General features: G+C 36.6%; 12 protein-coding genes across 12 annotated transcripts; 5 read left to right on the forward strand and 7 right to left on the reverse strand.

Annotated features, from left to right (window-relative positions):
* Positions 1-16: 16 nt before the first annotated feature.
* On the forward strand, positions 17-847 carry C9374_000849 (uncharacterized protein; the record flags this gene model as incomplete). The annotated part of the gene is made up of 1 exon (XM_044698571.1): positions 17-847. One exon carries the CDS (start codon positions 17-19, stop codon positions 845-847), a length of 831 nt encoding a protein of 276 aa, XP_044551991.1.
* Positions 848-891: 44 nt separating this feature from the next.
* Positions 892-1,665, reverse strand: C9374_000850 (uncharacterized protein; the record flags this gene model as incomplete). The annotated part of the gene is made up of 1 exon (XM_044698583.1): positions 892-1,665. The coding sequence occupies one exon, from the start codon at positions 1,663-1,665 to the stop codon at positions 892-894; it is 774 nt and encodes a 257-aa protein (XP_044551992.1).
* A 77-nt stretch (positions 1,666-1,742) lies between these two features.
* Positions 1,743-2,500, reverse strand: C9374_000851 (uncharacterized protein; the record flags this gene model as incomplete). Its single annotated transcript, XM_044698594.1, has 2 exons — positions 1,743-1,876; positions 1,936-2,500. 2 exons carry the CDS (start codon positions 2,498-2,500, stop codon positions 1,743-1,745), a joined length of 699 nt encoding a protein of 232 aa, XP_044551993.1.
* A 150-nt stretch (positions 2,501-2,650) lies between these two features.
* Positions 2,651-3,466, reverse strand: C9374_000852 (uncharacterized protein; the record flags this gene model as incomplete). The annotated part of the gene is made up of 1 exon (XM_044698605.1): positions 2,651-3,466. One exon carries the CDS (start codon positions 3,464-3,466, stop codon positions 2,651-2,653), a length of 816 nt encoding a protein of 271 aa, XP_044551994.1.
* A 295-nt stretch (positions 3,467-3,761) lies between these two features.
* On the reverse strand, positions 3,762-6,353 carry C9374_000853 (uncharacterized protein; the record flags this gene model as incomplete). The annotated part of the gene is made up of 1 exon (XM_044698616.1): positions 3,762-6,353. The coding sequence occupies one exon, from the start codon at positions 6,351-6,353 to the stop codon at positions 3,762-3,764; it is 2,592 nt and encodes an 863-aa protein (XP_044551995.1).
* A 69-nt stretch (positions 6,354-6,422) lies between these two features.
* On the reverse strand, positions 6,423-7,838 carry C9374_000854 (uncharacterized protein; the record flags this gene model as incomplete). Its single annotated transcript, XM_044698627.1, has 1 exon — positions 6,423-7,838. The coding sequence occupies one exon, from the start codon at positions 7,836-7,838 to the stop codon at positions 6,423-6,425; it is 1,416 nt and encodes a 471-aa protein (XP_044551996.1).
* A 236-nt stretch (positions 7,839-8,074) lies between these two features.
* C9374_000855 (uncharacterized protein) lies at positions 8,075-8,455 on the forward strand (the record flags this gene model as incomplete). Its single annotated transcript, XM_044698638.1, has 1 exon — positions 8,075-8,455. The coding sequence occupies one exon, from the start codon at positions 8,075-8,077 to the stop codon at positions 8,453-8,455; it is 381 nt and encodes a 126-aa protein (XP_044551997.1).
* Positions 8,456-8,703: 248 nt separating this feature from the next.
* Positions 8,704-9,384, reverse strand: C9374_000856 (uncharacterized protein; the record flags this gene model as incomplete). The annotated part of the gene is made up of 2 exons (XM_044698649.1): positions 8,704-8,982; positions 9,082-9,384. 2 exons carry the CDS (start codon positions 9,382-9,384, stop codon positions 8,704-8,706), a joined length of 582 nt encoding a protein of 193 aa, XP_044551998.1.
* A 1,030-nt stretch (positions 9,385-10,414) lies between these two features.
* C9374_000857 (uncharacterized protein) lies at positions 10,415-11,278 on the forward strand (the record flags this gene model as incomplete). Its single annotated transcript, XM_044698660.1, has 3 exons — positions 10,415-10,709; positions 10,839-10,938; positions 11,023-11,278. 3 exons carry the CDS (start codon positions 10,415-10,417, stop codon positions 11,276-11,278), a joined length of 651 nt encoding a protein of 216 aa, XP_044551999.1.
* A 70-nt stretch (positions 11,279-11,348) lies between these two features.
* C9374_000858 (uncharacterized protein) lies at positions 11,349-12,993 on the forward strand (the record flags this gene model as incomplete). Its single annotated transcript, XM_044698671.1, has 2 exons — positions 11,349-12,375; positions 12,566-12,993. 2 exons carry the CDS (start codon positions 11,349-11,351, stop codon positions 12,991-12,993), a joined length of 1,455 nt encoding a protein of 484 aa, XP_044552000.1.
* Positions 12,994-13,072: 79 nt separating this feature from the next.
* Positions 13,073-15,946, forward strand: C9374_000859 (uncharacterized protein; the record flags this gene model as incomplete). The annotated part of the gene is made up of 1 exon (XM_044698682.1): positions 13,073-15,946. One exon carries the CDS (start codon positions 13,073-13,075, stop codon positions 15,944-15,946), a length of 2,874 nt encoding a protein of 957 aa, XP_044552001.1.
* Positions 15,947-15,959: 13 nt separating this feature from the next.
* C9374_000860 (uncharacterized protein) lies at positions 15,960-17,747 on the reverse strand (the record flags this gene model as incomplete). The annotated part of the gene is made up of 1 exon (XM_044698694.1): positions 15,960-17,747. One exon carries the CDS (start codon positions 17,745-17,747, stop codon positions 15,960-15,962), a length of 1,788 nt encoding a protein of 595 aa, XP_044552002.1.
* Between the last annotated feature and the right edge of the window lie 4 nt (positions 17,748-17,751).

The following is a 17,751-nucleotide window of genomic DNA, read 5'->3' on the forward strand; positions in this document are numbered from 1 at the left end:
GATAAGAAATAAAAAAATGTCATCAACTAACAATGAAACACCATCGTCTTCGTCTGTCGTTGTCGGAGGAAATTCTATTACTGATCCAAAGTCATTGTTCAAATATCCTACCTATGAAGATTATTTGGATGAGAAAATAACAACTAAAGATTTGTTTTACCTTGAAAATCAAGATCTTGCAAGAGCCATCATTGAGAATGAATTTAAGAGATATAACATTTTGTCAAGGGAACAATTTGAAGAACAGAAAAAAAAGTACATGTTGAGCTTGACTGTAAAAACTCCTTCTTTGAGCACTGGCATGATGGGCTCTGGAAACGATTCGAACAAAACTGATCGGTTATGTTCCTTTGGAAAAGATTTGAGGAATTATCCTCTGCTAAATGAACTGGCAAAGCGTGAAGCCAAAGTAAGAAGTGGAAGACTGAATACCATAATTTTCATTCGAGATTATGACAAGAAAGGGAATGAAGTCAGTGGATACATTGATTATGGACACCGTCTTAAATCTGAAGATTTTGAAGAGTATTTCAGTTTAAAAAAAAGGTTAATGCCGAAAACATCCGATCTCAGTTATTACAACTGGAAAACACAAACAGTTTCATATAACAATAGTTCAACGTTTCAGGTTATTGCGAACAGTGAGAACGGACTGTTCTTTAGACACAGACGAGATAGAAAAGTTATTAGCGTCGATCCTAAAAGCAATTCTGACGGCACCCTGAACGGGGACAACTCAATTCTTCAAGACACGAGCGTTGGTGACAACAGTGAGAGAAGAGTGATCAAAACCGATGAATATCTGCAGGTTATTCTTTACGAACACAGGCCTAGACGAAAAAATTAGGTATTTCAATGTCAGTTTGAATTCATCCTAGCTGTAAATAGTGTTTATAAATCAAAAATTCTTGATTCTTCTACCATTTTACGTAAAGTTAAAAAGTTTTTGGACTTCACTTCTGGTACATTCGAAGATCCTAAATGTTCATTATCATATTCTTCCACATGATCATGTGTGGATGACGTAGAGGTTGAAGTCCTCTTATTGCCAGATTTCAGCTCCATTTCATTAAACCCAGGAGCATATTTGATATTTTCTGTTGACATTATATTTTCAGGGGCGTACAGAATATTTGAGCTAGTGTCATGAAATTCATCATGATGCATGTGTTGTGCTGATGAATGGCCAATAAGTTCAGCCAAATAGGATGTAAATGGTGGAGCTGCAGCGGGAACTGCTTGTTCGTTATGTTCTGATAATTCTTCCTGTTGTTGATGATGATGATGAATTGCTTCAAAATGTTTTTTCATTATAGATTCTTCTATTTGAAGTTTGTGTAGCTGTTCTAAGAGTTTCCTATGTACATCATTTAGGTAATTACTCTCTCGTTCTAATTCCGAAAGCACAAAAACATATTGACCATTAATATTTAATTTATCGTAAAAATCAAAAGGTAATATATTGCTATAGTTTTTTGGCTCTGGTTGTTTTTTGGTTTTTCGTTTCTTTGATGATGGCGGTGGTGGCATTAAATTATTTGATGATAAAATGTTGGGCTCCAACGATGTGTTTGTAGTGGACGAAGAATTTCGATCTGTAGATTCCGAAGCATTTGAAGGTTGTCTCTTTCTCTTGTTATGATCTGCGCTTTTTTGGTTCTTCATTGTTCTATTTTTTTTGTGAGTGTTGTTCGAAAACTGAAAGTGAAGTGGACCTTTCAAAGCACTTGAATGATGTATTATCATTTCCTTGCTTCTTGATTTCCTTGTGTGGATACTGTTTGTGAAGAAGAAGTTGGTGCCTGTGCTTTTTTAAATCTTGTAAATTGCCTCGTATAACTCATCTTGTCAAACGATCCAGTGTAAAATTCTTTTTCTTTTTTTCGTTATTCATAAGGTTGATAACCACATACTATTACTTTGTCAATTCCATACCTTTTTGAAAGGATAACACAATTGCTTTTTTCTTATTGTTTGTAATTTTTGAATGAATTTCAATGAGGTCTTCCAACATCTTTTGTCTTACATGTGTTGGCGTATGATAAGAGAAATCAAAAGGAATCAGAGGTTTTTCGAAATTAACCTTTTCATACTCGACTGGAATTTCAAATGGCTCTTCTGTAAGTTGTGTCAAAGGTGTTGTCGTTTCATCTTTTATATTTTCCGTTAATTTAATTTTTTTGGATTTGGGTGCAATTTTTGGCTTTTGAGATGTGTGAATCACTTGTTGAATTTTCTTTGCTTTTTTAGAGAGTGAAACATCATTTGAATTATTTCCTGATGTTGTAATGGTTTCATACTCAAAAAGAAATTCAATATAATTTACATTCGTGATGGCATGATCATGTTTAAATGTACATTGAGAGCCTTTCATACAAAAACCATCCTCTTCAAAAGCTTTGCATGGTTCATCTCCTGCACTGAATGAACCATTTTCCTGTTGCTCCGATGATTTAACTTGACAAGTATCGGAACTAATTCGTGTTGTCCAATCGCTCATAATATTTTTTTTGAAGAATTCTAGCGAGTTGCTGCTGAGATTTAATGTGTGTGTAATGATACAAAATTAGTGCATGAAATCTTGTGGTTGCTGTCTGCTGCTACTACTACTACTACTACCACTCTTAACACAGACGTCTGCAATAAATTATTACTTGTTTTCAGAAGACAAATCTTCATCGTCTTGCATTTCACTTCCTGAAGCACCAGTTTGTAATCCAGCTCCCGTCTTTTTAGTTTGATCCTTTGCATATTGATTCAATTGCTCATACAAATCACCTGTAATTTTACGGTGTTCATTGTTGGTATCAGCGCTAATCCAACTCAATTCCAACTCCATTGGTCGATCCTTTGTGTCATCATGAACATGATACATGATACGAGCTGCTTCTTTGAGAGCATCATTGATTGTAAGAGTATCTAAATTCAACTTTTCAAGTTCTGATTTTGCTCCTTGTCTTCCCTTTCCAGTGGCGCAAGCCCTATATCCCCAACTCTCTCCACTTGGTTCAATTTGATATAATTGATAACCATCCACACGATCATAAGCTGCTAATAATGTTGTAATTCCGAATGGTCTGCTTGACATGTACAAGGTCTGAAAGTGAACACTTGCACTTAATCTTTCAGAGAGCACTCGTCCTGGAATACGATGTCCGAATTGATCCAAGTATCCTCTGGCTTCCGATCTGGCTTTATTGACGATTGGTCTTCCATCAGGCTTCCATCCAGTGATACTCAATCCAGCTGTTCTATCAACATTAAAAATTCGAGTATTGGTGTGTTCTTCTTGAAGTTTGGAATCAACCAGTTTTTCAACAGCTAATACAACTCCATCTTTACAACAAATACCGATGGCTGTTCCGCTTGATTCAACAGCCTTGTTTGCATATTCAATTTGATAGAGACGACCATCAGGAGAATAAGTGGTTACGGCCAAATCGTAGCCTGTACCCATGCCAGACATTCTTAATTTTTTTTTGAAAGTTTTTTTTAGCTTTGGATTCCTTCTTTGCTTGGAGTCAAGTGAGCATCTTGAGATTAAGATGATCCAGTGAAGCGAACACCACAAACACAACCATGTAATAATTTTCGTAATGTATTCATACAATACACGTGAAACACAACTGAAAATGGATCATGTATACATATGACCCAATCTTCTCGTGTCTCATCCAGTTTTATAATTGACCAGCAAGTCAATTATTGAAATAGTAGAGAGAAGTGTGATTTCGGGAGCAGTACTCGAATATGATTCAGTTTCATTTCTGTTTTTGTTCATACTCCAGTTCCAGTGCTCTGATTGTTTTTTCCTTAATTTTGCTTTTGAGTGTTTTTCGCATCAATTTTTCTAAATCAAAATCTGCGTCTATGAGATGGTTCAATAACATGGCTGATTCATCACATTTTGATTTGTTGAGTTGTCTTTTAAATAATCTCATAAATGCAACAGCAACACTGTGAATCACCTTATTTCCCTCTGATAAGAATAAATCCCACACTAATACAGCAATATCAAAATGAATTTGTGTAAGCATGTTTAACATGTACCATCTTGTGCAAAATGCATCTAAACGAATTCCATGCTCATTATTTTCAAATATTTTCATAAATTTCTTCATTCTTTTGGAAAGAATGTGAGAAAAAACATATGTGGCCTTATACACTCCTGGCAGACCAGCGAAATACATTTCTTGCATGTTGTAGTGATCACTCTCCATGATGGAACAAAACGTCCAAAACGCATCCTCTTCATTCATATACATTAACAACATGGCTGCAATAGAAGACATTCCTTGAGTATACCCCAGTCTTGTATTATAGTTGCAATAAGCTCTGAGTAAATTGAAAAGACACACTTGATGCTTGCCATATCTGTAAGCAAATAATCGATGTTCACGAAATTCTCTCTTAATATCTACATCAATTTGTTTTGCGTCTTTTGTTGAGAGTGGCATCTTTTTAAGTCTAGAATATTCACCTTCATTATTCTTCTTCAAAATGTGGCCATGAGTAAGATACAACCATGCCTCGCCTCGAACATCATTAGGAATTCCTTTCCTCACTCTTTCTTTAAACTTCCTAGGCAAGTATTCCAAATCCCCTTTGGCATGTTTTTCTTTAATTTCAGCAAACATTGACTTCCACTTTTTTAAACGACTTTCTTCTTTCATTCTTCTCTTATGCAATTCATGAAATAGAGATGGTTGTTTTACAGGATCTATTGAAACATATTCAGTTATCGAGTGACCTTCTTTATCAGTGATGGTCCATTTGTTTTGGGGATTTTCAACGAAAAATCCATATCGATCACTGGGTTTTGATTCTATATTTTTCATCTCGTCAACATTTACCATTCTGGAAATAGAATCGCCATACATTTCACAAATATCACCACCATATTCACACATACTGTGAGCAATTTGTTCTCTTTCATAAATTGCTGCTAATTGAAGTGCTGTCCAACCGTTGGCATCGGGAATGTTAAATGCTTTAGATCCATTAAGAACTAAAACATGGGCAATATTGGAGAAATTTTTGAGAGTAGCAATGTGAAGTGGGGTTTCCTTGTTAAAGTTGTATTGGTCAATATTCATGAAATCAGTATCCGTTTGGCCATTTTCACTTAAATTAGTTGAAGTGCTTGGTGAATCACTTCTTCTACATTTGCACAATAAACTTGCTGTAGTTGTTTGATTTGATAAAAGGGCAATATGAAGAGCAGTATTTCCAGTCTCTGGGTCGATGGCTTTAAGAGTCTTGATGTGTGGTTTGACTATTAACCTTGCGAACACTCCCTTGTTCATGAACTTGTTGTAAGCCTCTTCATAGAGAGAGTCTTCATCCTGGGTTGATGTACTCTTTTGTGCTTCTCCGTTTGTTGACGCTAGTAGTGATGTCATTTGAGATAAATCGGCCAGATATTTAAATAACTCTTTATCCTTTCCTTGTTTTGAAAGATTAAATATATCCGAGTACATGGGAAAATCATTGATTGTTATCACTTGTGAATTTTGTTGAGTTTGTTGCGTGGTAACTTGTGACTCCTCCAAGTTTAATTCAGAAGAGTCGTCTGATGATATCATTTCAATTGGCTGTTGTTGCTCTGGTGGTTGAATTAAATTATTTTGGATAATATCCTCCACAGTCTCTAAAAGAGATATTTGATGATTGTTGTTACTATCTGCTATCGGAGCTTCTATAAAATCAAATGGTGATGGCTCATAAGAGTTGATCTGATGAGAATGTGAGACAGTGAGTGAAGAGGAGAGCAGGGATGACAGAGCCTCGTTTTGCGTTGTTATGTTATTATTTTTGATTGATGACATATTTCCGTTGTTTGAAGTTTGCTCCAGGGAGGTACAAGAAGTCATTTGACTACTGTCTTCTCCAACAACATGAAACGAATAGTCAGTGTTGACGTTTGTAGTTTTTGATTCCGATTTTGCTGTTTCTATTGAGGAGGGAACTACTCGATGTTTGAGTCTTGGAATTTTGCTAGCTGAGTGTACTCTTGCCTTGTTTTGGAGCAAGTTGGTGTTCTCGGGCAAGGAGTGGAGTTCGAGGGGAGAAGCAGCCGTTTTCACGGATATTCTTCTTGTGGAGGAAGGCTTGGGAATTTTGGACGGTCTTGATGGAAAGCTTCCCATATTTTCATTCCTCGACGGAGAAGGATGTTTAGATTCAGTTTTTTGTGATGTCTGGAGGTTTGATTTTGTATGACTGCTTGTAAGATTGTTGGAATGCTTGATCTCTTTACTTGAAATACCTTTCTGAGGATTTTCAACGGCTCGGGTTGAAGACGAAATGGTTTTTGTCGTGGTTTTGGTCTTGCCGGACTCGGGCGTTGTCATTTCGATTGAGGGTGAGGCCTTATTTTTTAAACAAACCAACCATGCTTCAAAACAATAAATATTATTAATCTACATCATTTGAGATTGAATATGTTGATTGGTCTTGAACTCAAGGTATAACGTAAAAAGAACATGCAGCGACTCAATCAAATGGCCTTCATACACAGGTACGTCTAAAATACTACAGACTATTTTGATGTATTCGTCAAGATCTACGTCTAAATCTGCACCTGGAAGATCAGTTTTTGCCAATTCCTCTTCAAATGCGTCAGGCCAAGCTTGAATGAGCTGAGTAAAATCAACATTAACTTTTGAATACTGAACAGTTGGGGGTGGTTTCTTTTTGTGAAGTTCTCTGATATCATTAATCCATTTAAGAATTAATTTGTCATTGCCTGACTCAACACTCTTAATGATGGTTTCTGGTTTTTTCATTGAAATTCCAGATGACAAAACAGATTCTGAATGAGCAGTAGAGGAAGCAATATTGGTTGTACTCATGTCTCCTTTCATCTGATAAGTTAAATCTAATGTAACCACTGTAGGATCCGATTGCACTGGATTTGGTTCATCGATAACTTTTAGACCAAGGTCATCTAATTCATCTTCCTTAAGATCTGGTCGTTTAACTTTCAAAAAAGGATCCAATTCTCCAACGGAAGCCATGTAGTCAGGAATAAATGGCTTGAGTTTTGTATCTAGTTCAATTTCGTGAGGTTTGTATCTATTAATGTACGTGAATAATTCTTTAAGCTCGTTGGAAACATTCATTTTGCTGAGTAACACGTTCGATTCGTTTGCATTATACGAGGCGTGTTGTGATCTTTGCTGTTGTTGTTTTGTGTTGTTAATACTTGCTGAATAATGCTCCTCTTCCTCCTCATCATCCTCCACCTCTTCCTCTTCTTCTTCCTCCTCTTCTTCGTCTTCCTCTTCTTCTTCTGACTCATGTTGCATTCGATTGTTAGGAACTTCACTTTTTGTGGTGACTGCAATACCTGATGAAGGAATTGTGTTAGGGGCTCCAACTTGCATTCTAGGATCTCTAGGAGTATGTTCAGGAGATGGGATGGAATGCACTTCATCATCATTGGTTTCAAATACTTCATCGTAATGTTGATTTGGAACAACTTTCCCTTGAGCCGATGAGGGTTTTTGATTCGTTGTTGTGGGAGTTGGCCGGTTGCTTCCGCTATTACCTCTCTCATATCTGTTGGAAACAACTATTCCCTTATTACCAATATTATTCGATGATGATGAATTTCCAATGCTAGTGAATTTACCAGTTGAATTTAGATTGTCTGATTCTTCGTCATCTTCTCCTTCCTCATCATCGGAGGGCAAACCAAAGTCATCGTCCTCATGCCTCCTGTTGACAAGAGATCGGGACATACCTTGGTCATTTATTGTTTCTTCTTCTTCATCAGTTTCGTATTCAGTAGACTCGCCATCATCACTTCCACCTTCCATGCTTGTATTCATCATGATGAGTTTGTGTTATTTATTTGAGGACTTTTTTTGTAGTTTTTTGGCGGTTAACTCTTCCAATACAAAGTTACTGTTTCTTCGTCTCAAGCCAACATTTCTAAGGACACAATCTATGACTTATTGCAATAAGATGATTTTATAGGAACCAAGACAGCAGTTTGAAGGTTAAAAAGCACAACCAACACTCAAAAGCAATTGTAAACTTTCCTCATGCGTCAAAAAAATCGTTAAAAATGCCACACGCAGTACATTCTGCATCAACCCCAACCTTCAAACCTGTCTTTCCTCTTGCTCTCAAGTTAGGAGTTGGAGGTTTCCTCGGTGTGGTTACAGTTGCTTCGTATTTAAATAGAAATACTATCACTACTTTGATTGATAACAACATGTCTAGATCGAAAGACCTCATTGAAAATAGAAGAATTAGAATCTATGAAGAAGAGGAAAGAATTAAACAAAGAAAATTGGAATGGCAATTACTCTCATTTGCTTCATACGGAAGTTGGTCGCAAACCAGATCTCAAGTTAAATTCTTGCAAGACAAACTTGACCACAAAGACAGAAATACATGGCAAGATTTACTTCAAGAGTTGGATGAAAACAAAAAGTCTTCGTAATCATCATTATTCAATTTTATTATTCCTCTTACATCATCACGTGGCGATTTGACCCACAACGCGTTTGTAAATGTCATCATAAACCTTCTCTTAACTTTCAAATCTTTATTGTTGTGGGCATTGATGTCTTCATGGAGAGTAATTCCACTTGTTTTGCTCTTTCCTTCTTTATCACAACCTCAGGTTTTTGGTACTGTGTAAATGATGGACAACAACAACATCAAGATGATGAAAGGTGTCCATGCTCATCATTCTCGTCCATTCTTCAAACAAGTACTTACAGAAATAATGAGAGTATTGTTGTCCAATGTCCAACTCAAACATTGGTCTTCGAGTTTTATGGAAGGTGTACATTCTCTGACAAGTTCTGGAATGTTGAATCTCTTGTAGTACTTTTTGTTGGTTGTGCTAATGACAACCTCTTGCTTTTCATGATCCACGTTCACCCGATAGGTGTCCTTAGTGAAAAAACAATTTCGAATTCTCCATTGAAAATGTGTCGAAGTGTCTTTTCTCATGAATATTGGCTGATCACACATGGATCCATGTGAAGATTCATTGTCGAGTACAACATGTTGACCATGTCATATCGTTGTTGAATGATGAATGATAAACTCTTCACTTACATTAGTGGTCGAGGGTGCAATCCAATCATTGAAAGGATTGAACACTTTCACATCCCCTCCAATTTCAAAGTGCCATTCTCCCTCACCTCCCAATACGGTAGGTCTTCTTCGTTTGCGTACTAGTAATTGATTGGTATTAAGGTCAAACTCTTCGACCATTTCTTCCCCATCTTTGTAGGTGGTATGAAATTTTCTCCTTCCATCGGCAACAATGCTTGTAGTGTAGGGATATTTGGTTGTAGACGACTCTTTCTTTGTTTCCGATGATGACGATGAGGACTGATTCAAAATTTCACTCAACATGTTGTATGAGAGACAGGGATGCAGTGTTCAGCTGAAGAGAGAGAGCAGGACCTTGTTGCTAAATTTAAAAGTTTTTTTGATTTGACTTGTTCTCAATCCAAGGGTTGGGCGGAATCATGTCATACAACGCGTGAATACATTCATTCTTCCTGGAGATACCGAGAGCACAAGATACATGAAAATTAACAACCCTAAGATTTGAATACTTTCGAACACATTCCCAACATTGGAACATTATGATTCGTTGAGAGTCCTGAGGGTTAACTCAGGAACTTATCACAATAGAAACAACACATTTTGAAATTTGAACAATTGCTTTTTGTGAGCGGTCTGTCAAACGTCTAACCTTAATTTTAAATTTGCAAGGAACGTCTCTTAATGAACATCAAAAAGGAATCTAATTTAATATTCATGAAGGGCTTTCTGTTTTAGAATGCTTTTATTGTTGTGGATTTAAGAGTGCGCACTCTTAATCCACAACAGAAAAAGAACAACCATCGATTGCAATCAACAATTACTCTCAATTCTCCCTACGAATCCCAAAAATTATTTTAGTACTAAATATTTCAACGTTGAATCAACCATGATACAATTTGACGACGCAACAAGACATTTCATCAAGATACAAACATAATTGAAAGTTTCATTCTGGTTTTATTTATTATTGGCATTATTACTCGCTGTATATGACCATAACATCAACAACAACGATAGAATTGCATTCCAAGTTCAAGCCTCAACACTCAATATCCGAGTGCAGGGAGGATCTATCGCTGCTCCCAAACAATTTCCTCACATCATTTCAATTCAATATCAATCACAACCTGGAACAGCTTTTGAGCACACATGCGGAGGTACCATTATTTCATCAAAATTCATTCTCACTGCTTCTCATTGCAATTTTGAATCGGATGGTTCTGTGGTGTTACCCTCAAAACTTTCCATTGTCTATGGTACCAATGTATTGAGTAATTGTCCTTCACAGATTGGAACTCATTCGAATTGTCAGAGAGTGGCAGTGAAGAGAGTTATGAATCATCCTCAATACAATGAACAATTAGTGGTGAATGACATTGCTCTCTATGAATTATCGACTCCTATCGTAAATTTACCTCAAACACATATTGCAAAAATTCCAAGAAAAAATCCTCTCGTCAAAACACCTCACTATATCGTGGGATGGGGAATTACGAGTGATGCGAGTGGAGCGGCATCGAATGAACAACGAGCTGGAGTGGCACCCATTGTCGATGATGCCTTGTGTAACAAATTAGGACTTGGAATGTCGTCTGCGAATGGACAGTTATGTGCTGGTAATGGTGATGGTAAGTGCGTAAAATTCTTTCAAATGTGTATATATATTGAGAACTAATTCATCCATGCATCGACGTACGGTATGCTTCACAATGGATCGTATTCATGTGTAACAACACCCCATGAAAATGATTCAAAAGGAGTGGATGCTTGTGTTGGTGACTCTGGAGGTGGTCTTTCCTTCAAGCCCAAGAATGATACTCAATTTGTAGTGTCAGGAGTTGTGTCGTATGGACCAAGGTATGTAACACTTGTGAATCATGGAATCACCTTAATATGTAATATATTATTATTTACCTTATCTTTAACATGTTTGACAAACAGTGGATGTGGTATTCCATCGTCAGTCACTAACAGAGGAGTGTATTCTTCAGTGGCATATTTTAAAAACTGGATTGAAACTCAAGTGAATGGAGCCTCACCACTCTTCTATTATGATGGCACGGGTGGTTCAGATCAAACGGACACGACAGTGGGTGGAGGAAAAAATCAAATCAATGGAGCAGGAACCAATTCTCTCAAATCGATTCATTTTCTTTCGCTGACATTTCTTGTGTTGTTCTTTTTTTGCATGATTTAGATCTAAATTAAATTACTTAGATGATGTAACAAGTCTTAATAATTCCATTAAATAATTCAAATTCAAAAAAATGATTATTGTGAACAAAACAAGCACACGAATGACACTTTCACTCTGCGTGGTGCTAGCAGTTGTGATTATAATTTCAATTCTGACCGAGGGATCAAAAACATCATTCCGAATCCACAACGAAAGTCATCCTCTTCTTCGAAAGGCAGTAATTTCAACGATACAATTCAAACATGGTCGATATTTGAAACTCCCAAATTGTTTTCAATTTGATTGGTCTGCCATTTCATTTTACACTCAATTTTCCATTACTAACAACAAGTTACACGAGTCACATGCAAACAAGGGTCCTGTCAAACAATCCACAACTTCAAATGTGATTCTTTCACTTCAAGATCATGGAAATTGGTATAATGTTTATTTATGGAAAATGGCCAATGATTCTTTGAATGCTGAATCCTCTCGAATACTTGTCGATACTCAAATTCTTGTGACCAATCAAACATCCTCTCCAAAAAATTATACAGTGAGTTTCACATGGCAGATTCATCCAAGTGAACTTGGAGCTTTTACTTCTTATGAAATTGAAGTTGAAAAGAGAACAGAAGCATTCTTAGGAATTGTTTCATTATATGGAATGTATCTTGCAAATGATGACGATGACAACATGATTCACATCCATAACACAAAATCTCAAACTCATTCCTCATCTTTTTCTACGAGTAGTAGTAGTAGTAGTAGTACTTTTACCAGTCTCCACAATACAACTAAGGAAGATCTCATTGTAGAATTCTTGGGAGATTCTCTTTCATGTGCCTATGGTAATTTAGGTCATCCACCATGTGCTTACACTCCATCCACTCAGGACGTTCATCAAAGTTTTGTGATAAAAACTGCTCAATATCTTCAAGCGAGTGAATATCATGTGGAGTGTTGGAGTGGAAAGGGTGTGGTTCGAAATTTTGGAGAAAATTCCACACAATCCAAAGATCCATTTCCTTATTATTATCCAAGAACGATTGCAAATTCTGGAGAGTATGAATGGAATTATCAAACTTATATTCCTCATTTGGTGGTGATTACCTTAGGTAAGTAATTATGATCAGATGATTGTTTCATGTTTGATTCATATTTTTTGAAATGATATGAATTGATATGAATTGATCTTAAATATAATTAAATGATCTTAAATATAATTAAATGATACTAAATAATATATTAATTGATATTCTCAATAACCTCGACAATATTCTCTCTTGAATAATTACCATATGATAGGAGGAAATGATTTCAGTACCTCACCACGTCCTTCCTTCTCTGAATACTATCAAGGCTATCTTAAATTATTGGAATTTATTTTTTCAAACTATGAAAAGGCTCAACAACGGAACGTATTGAGAGAAACAGTTTTGAAACCTGTCACTGCAATCGATACCACCACGACAACCGATTCAGGAAGAATGAATCGTCTCAAAGTAGTGTTAGTATGTGGTCCGCTCATGTATGATTGTTATGAAAATTTCACAGAACGAGTCGCAGAGAATGCAAAACATAAATTTGGAGAACATTCCATTCATTTTCTCTCCATGCACAACTTGTTGAATGCTGAACACGATATTGGTTGTGCTGGTCACCCCAATACACGTGGTGATGAGAAGATGGCTCGCTTGTTAAGCGATTTTATCAAGAGTAACGTGTTGCTTTAGGACTAAAGAACGTAATCTAACTTCCACTCTCCCGAAAGGGAACGCGCCTTTATTTTCTGTTAAATTTTTTTTAAAAAAAATGTTCAGAACTAGTATTGGAGCCACACAAGCCTCGCAATGGGGTGCCGAGAACAATGATTTGGATTTTTCAAACATTTCCTTTGATGATGAAGAGGAGGATGATGCAACCCAGGTGAAGAGTCAGCCAAAGCCAAGCATTGGAAAAACACTTCAAGATCTTGCAGCTACTCCCTCTTCCACAAAGAAGATTATTCATCAACCATCACACTCCGAAGTGAATCAATCCAATGATATCAATAACACGAATAACAAACCTTCTTCTTCAACTCCGAACCAAATCAATACCAGCTCGGGAGATTCTCCAGTTCTTTCTCTAAAAGCCTCAACAACATTGCCATCCACAACCTCGACCAACCACAAGTCACCTTCTTCTTCATCATCATCTCCTGTTCATCCTCTATTGAGAACCAATGAACTAGAGGTCATGGACACTGATGATGAAGAGGAGAATACTCTTCATGCAATCAAGTCTACATTGGTCACACCTAAGGCACGAGTTGTATCGCCAACATCTGTAGTTGCAACAAACAACTCGCATTCCAATCACATTTCTCCACCCATTCTAATGAAATCAACATCATCCACGATCAATAGCACCACTACTATGACCACTACCAGCAAGAGTGCTCTCCCAACGAGTACAGCCTCTACGAATATTCTTCCAACTAGTACGACCAGCACCACAGCAGCAACAAGTCATGAACCAACAACAATGAATAAGCAGGCTACAAAGTTGGCTTCACAAACGACCAATATTATTCACACCATCCATCATGCCACTTTGATGAAACCAACATCTGGCCAAAATTCTACTGATAAATCAAAAACCCTTCCCGTGATGGATGAAATTAGCTCAGATGACCATTCTGAGAATGAGAATGAAGAATCATCATTGTCTGCAAAGAAAAAGACATCCTCAACAACCACAAGTCGTAGTAGCAGTAGCAGTTCAAAGAATCAAAGAATCAATCAATCAACGACCACAACAACGACGACGACAACAATGAGTAGTAGTAGTAGTACTAGCAATTCACAAAATCAAATCAAACAAGTACACGACCAACAAGTACGATCAGAAAAGTTATTTAAAGATTTAAGATTTACAGTAACTTCCATTTCAACACCAACTGAAAGAGAACGTGTGATTAAAGCCATTCGATCCCACGGCGGTGAAGTTATTGAAACACTTGAAGATATTCAAGAAGCAGAAAAGATTATTCTCATTGCAGATGATTGTACCACAAAACCAAATTATTTGATTGCACTCATGATGGAAATTCCACTCCTGAAAAAGGAATGGATTCATGATTCAATTTCTGAAGGTCGATTACTCGTTGATTCCATGTACAAGTATGTATTGAATCGAGGGTCATTCCTTGTTCGATCTACAAAACAGAAAAAACTAGTGAAACAACATGTGAGCTCTAAATTGTCTTGTTGTGTTCCAATGGAAGAACGAATTTTCAATTCTGTGAAAGTGAGAATTATTGGATCAAAGGATTTTAAGGAGAAATGGACTCCAATTCTAAAGGCTGGAGGTGCCAAAGTCATGACTGTTCTCAAATCACAAACAGACCATCTATCTAACTTTTTATTAGTTGAGGATTATGACAAGTTAGACGCCAAAGTAAAGAAAGAAGCCAAACAATTGAAACTTCCAATTTTAGATCGAGATTCATTGTTGGAAATTATTGTCACATTGGAAAGGAAATTATCATCGGATCAAATTTTAAATTATTCAGACCTCAAGTCTACTGTTCAAAAGATGGCAAAAAAACAAACCTCAAAGAAAAGAACTTTGAATGATGAAGATTCTGAAAGTGACAGTGATGATGAAGAAGAAGTGGAACATAAGAAGGATTCAACAGTTGAATCATCTCAAGAAATTGAAGAACTTGTTCAAAGAAAGAAATCAAAACCAAGTCCATCTGAAACGAAAGAGACAACAAAATCACAAGAAACCAAACAATTATCACAAACTTCTAAATCTTCCATCTCTCAAATTGGTAGTAACATTGAAAGTGTTGTGGCAGAGCATGTACCAAAACAAAAAGATGCAACAATCAAGCCCAAAGACACTACTTCATTAGAATCCAATTCATTAGCTAATGGATTTTACTTTAGAAAAAGTGAATATGAATCCAATTCATTCTCACAACTGTTGCAAATTCATGACCAATCGATGGAAGTAATCTGTGTTGGAGATGTGGTTCAAACATTAGACGACAAGTATTATCGTGTGGATTCATTCGGATTTTCTCGACTAGTTGCAACTGAGTACGTTTTAGCACAACAAACAAAAGATACTTTTCGATTATTACACGAGTCAGATCGAAAACATGTAGAAATTCCTCTTTGCGCTATTAGACACAAAGTGTTTGTAAGCAATAGTTCTGGAATGGGTGAGAGAATTTTCTTAATTGAAAGGCCTGAAAGACTATCAATATTAGATGACACATCCTTGATTTCTGTAGAGCATCGAGCGGTTAATATTTTGAAGTATAATGTCAACCATGAATTTCTGCCAGCAGCTTCACAGAAAATTCAAATACTTCAGTTTAACAATTGCCTGTTCCAAGAAAATGATGTTGTTAAAATTGTTTGCTCCCTAGAAGAAGGATCGAGGATGGCATGCGTTGGACGAATTAGATTCGTGCTTGAAGATCGACTTTTCATTGAGGTATTTAGACGGCATCCAAACAGCGAAATTTCAGATCACTATGTGACAAGTTTCACTGTGATTCCGTTTTCTATCAAATCCATTTCAATAATGGAACCTCTTCACAGTTTTAATGACATTTCCGTGTTCAACAGCTACAAGAAACATTTGACAACACATGGTGTGCAATCAATTTTTGTTCAGGAAGAATAAAAATTGTTTAATCTCAGCTCGTGATTCTTGGCAATTGCTTTCGCCAAAAGGCTGCTCGCTTTACGCTTCCGACCGATAGCATAATCTTAATCAAGTATTGAATGGTCCTTGACATTGTGTGTGGGTCCACCATAGAGTGCTTCTTGTATTCAGTAATCATTTGTTCCATTAAATTTTCAGCTTCTTCCAATCTTCCAGTTTTCAATAAACTTGCTGCTATTACTTTTGCTCCTGCAATTGCTTCAGGGTGTTGGCCGTAATATTCGATGGCTTCATTCAACCTTCCTTGTTGAATTAAGCATTTAATAATTAATGAAAAAGTCTTTGAATTGGGTTTTAACTTGCGTGTTTCCATGCTCTTCAAAATTGCATCAATATCTTGTTGTGTGTAATTTTTAGAACGAACTAATCCAGACAAAAAAGAGTTATATGTGGATGTAGACACGGTAACATTCTTACTGATCATTTCATCCACTAATTCGTATGCCTTATCTAATTTTCCATCTTGAGTAAATCCAGCAATTAGAGAGTTATAATAGGCATCATACTCTTCAGTACAATTTTCTTTGAAAAATTCGTAAGCTTTGTCTACATTTCCTTCTTTGATGTAACCTTCGATAATAATTTCTTTTGTTACGATGGGTGGTTTCATTCCATATTCAGTTGACATTTGATTATAAAGTTCCATTGCCATTCCCATATCGCAAATTAAAGCATATCCTCTGATCAGAGCAGTAAATGTAAATTCATCAGGTGGTACCAATACTTCATCGCTTTCATCCATCCAATTAAATAATTCCATTGCTCTCTTCATGACCACGGAATTGTGTTCACAGGTTGGTTTGAACACTTTAATTTCATTAACAAGCCCGTTCAACACAACAGTAAATGCACTAGTTCCAATGTATGGAGCGGTTTGACCATGTTCATTCTTTGAATTACGTAAAAAGGCAATAGCACCAGCAACATCATTGCCTTGTGTAATAATGATTTGTAATAATTTGGTAATTTTTGGTTTCAATTTGAGTTTTTTAACCACAACTTCTGGAGAGAGATCCATGTTCTTACAATTATCAATTCGAGAGGTCAATAAATTCAATAATGTTCTTGCTGTTTCAACATCTCCAACCTCTCGAATGGTATCTACTAATTTATCTAAGAGAGTTCCAACCACTCCGAGGTGATAACGTTCATTTTCATTCAAGAAAAATTTAACTTCTCGATACACTTCAAATAGTGGTCCTTGCGCCTTGTTTGATGATGAAGGCAATGGTACTGGAGTATTGGCTTTTTTCATCTTGGTATAAAAATCGAGAGTATCCATAATTTCGTTTTTTCTTTTCACTACCTCTTCATAGGTTGGAGGAATCTTTTTAGTGGATTCTTCGGCAATGATGTTTTCATTGTTGGAAGTATGACTCAGAGTATGGATGTTGTTATTGATGGAGGAAGTATGAGAAGTATTCTTGGTTTTGGACTTGTTTTTTGTTGTTTTTATAGTTTTTGTATCTTTGGGAGCTGATAAATGAGAGGAAAAGGAGCATTGTTGAGTCTTGGTGTGCATCATACCGAGAATAGATGAGGAATGATGATTCAAAGATGAGCCTTGTTGTTGTTGTTGTTGTATTGAAACGTTAAGAGTCGAGTACGATCTGTGAGTGAATGTACGAGTTGATCCCAAAAGAAGGCCCTCTCGGAACACACAGTATGAATGAGGCTTATGAGCCCGTGCGAGTACTCTTGTGCTGCTGCTGGCACATTTGTGGGTTGATGATGAAGCCAGCAAAAATAATGAAGACATTTTT

The sequence above is a fragment of the Naegleria lovaniensis genome (assembly GCF_003324165.1).
Source record: "Naegleria lovaniensis strain ATCC 30569 chromosome Unknown tig011, whole genome shotgun sequence".
Lineage (NCBI taxonomy): Eukaryota > Heterolobosea > Eutetramitea > Acrasida > Naegleriidae > Naegleria > Naegleria lovaniensis.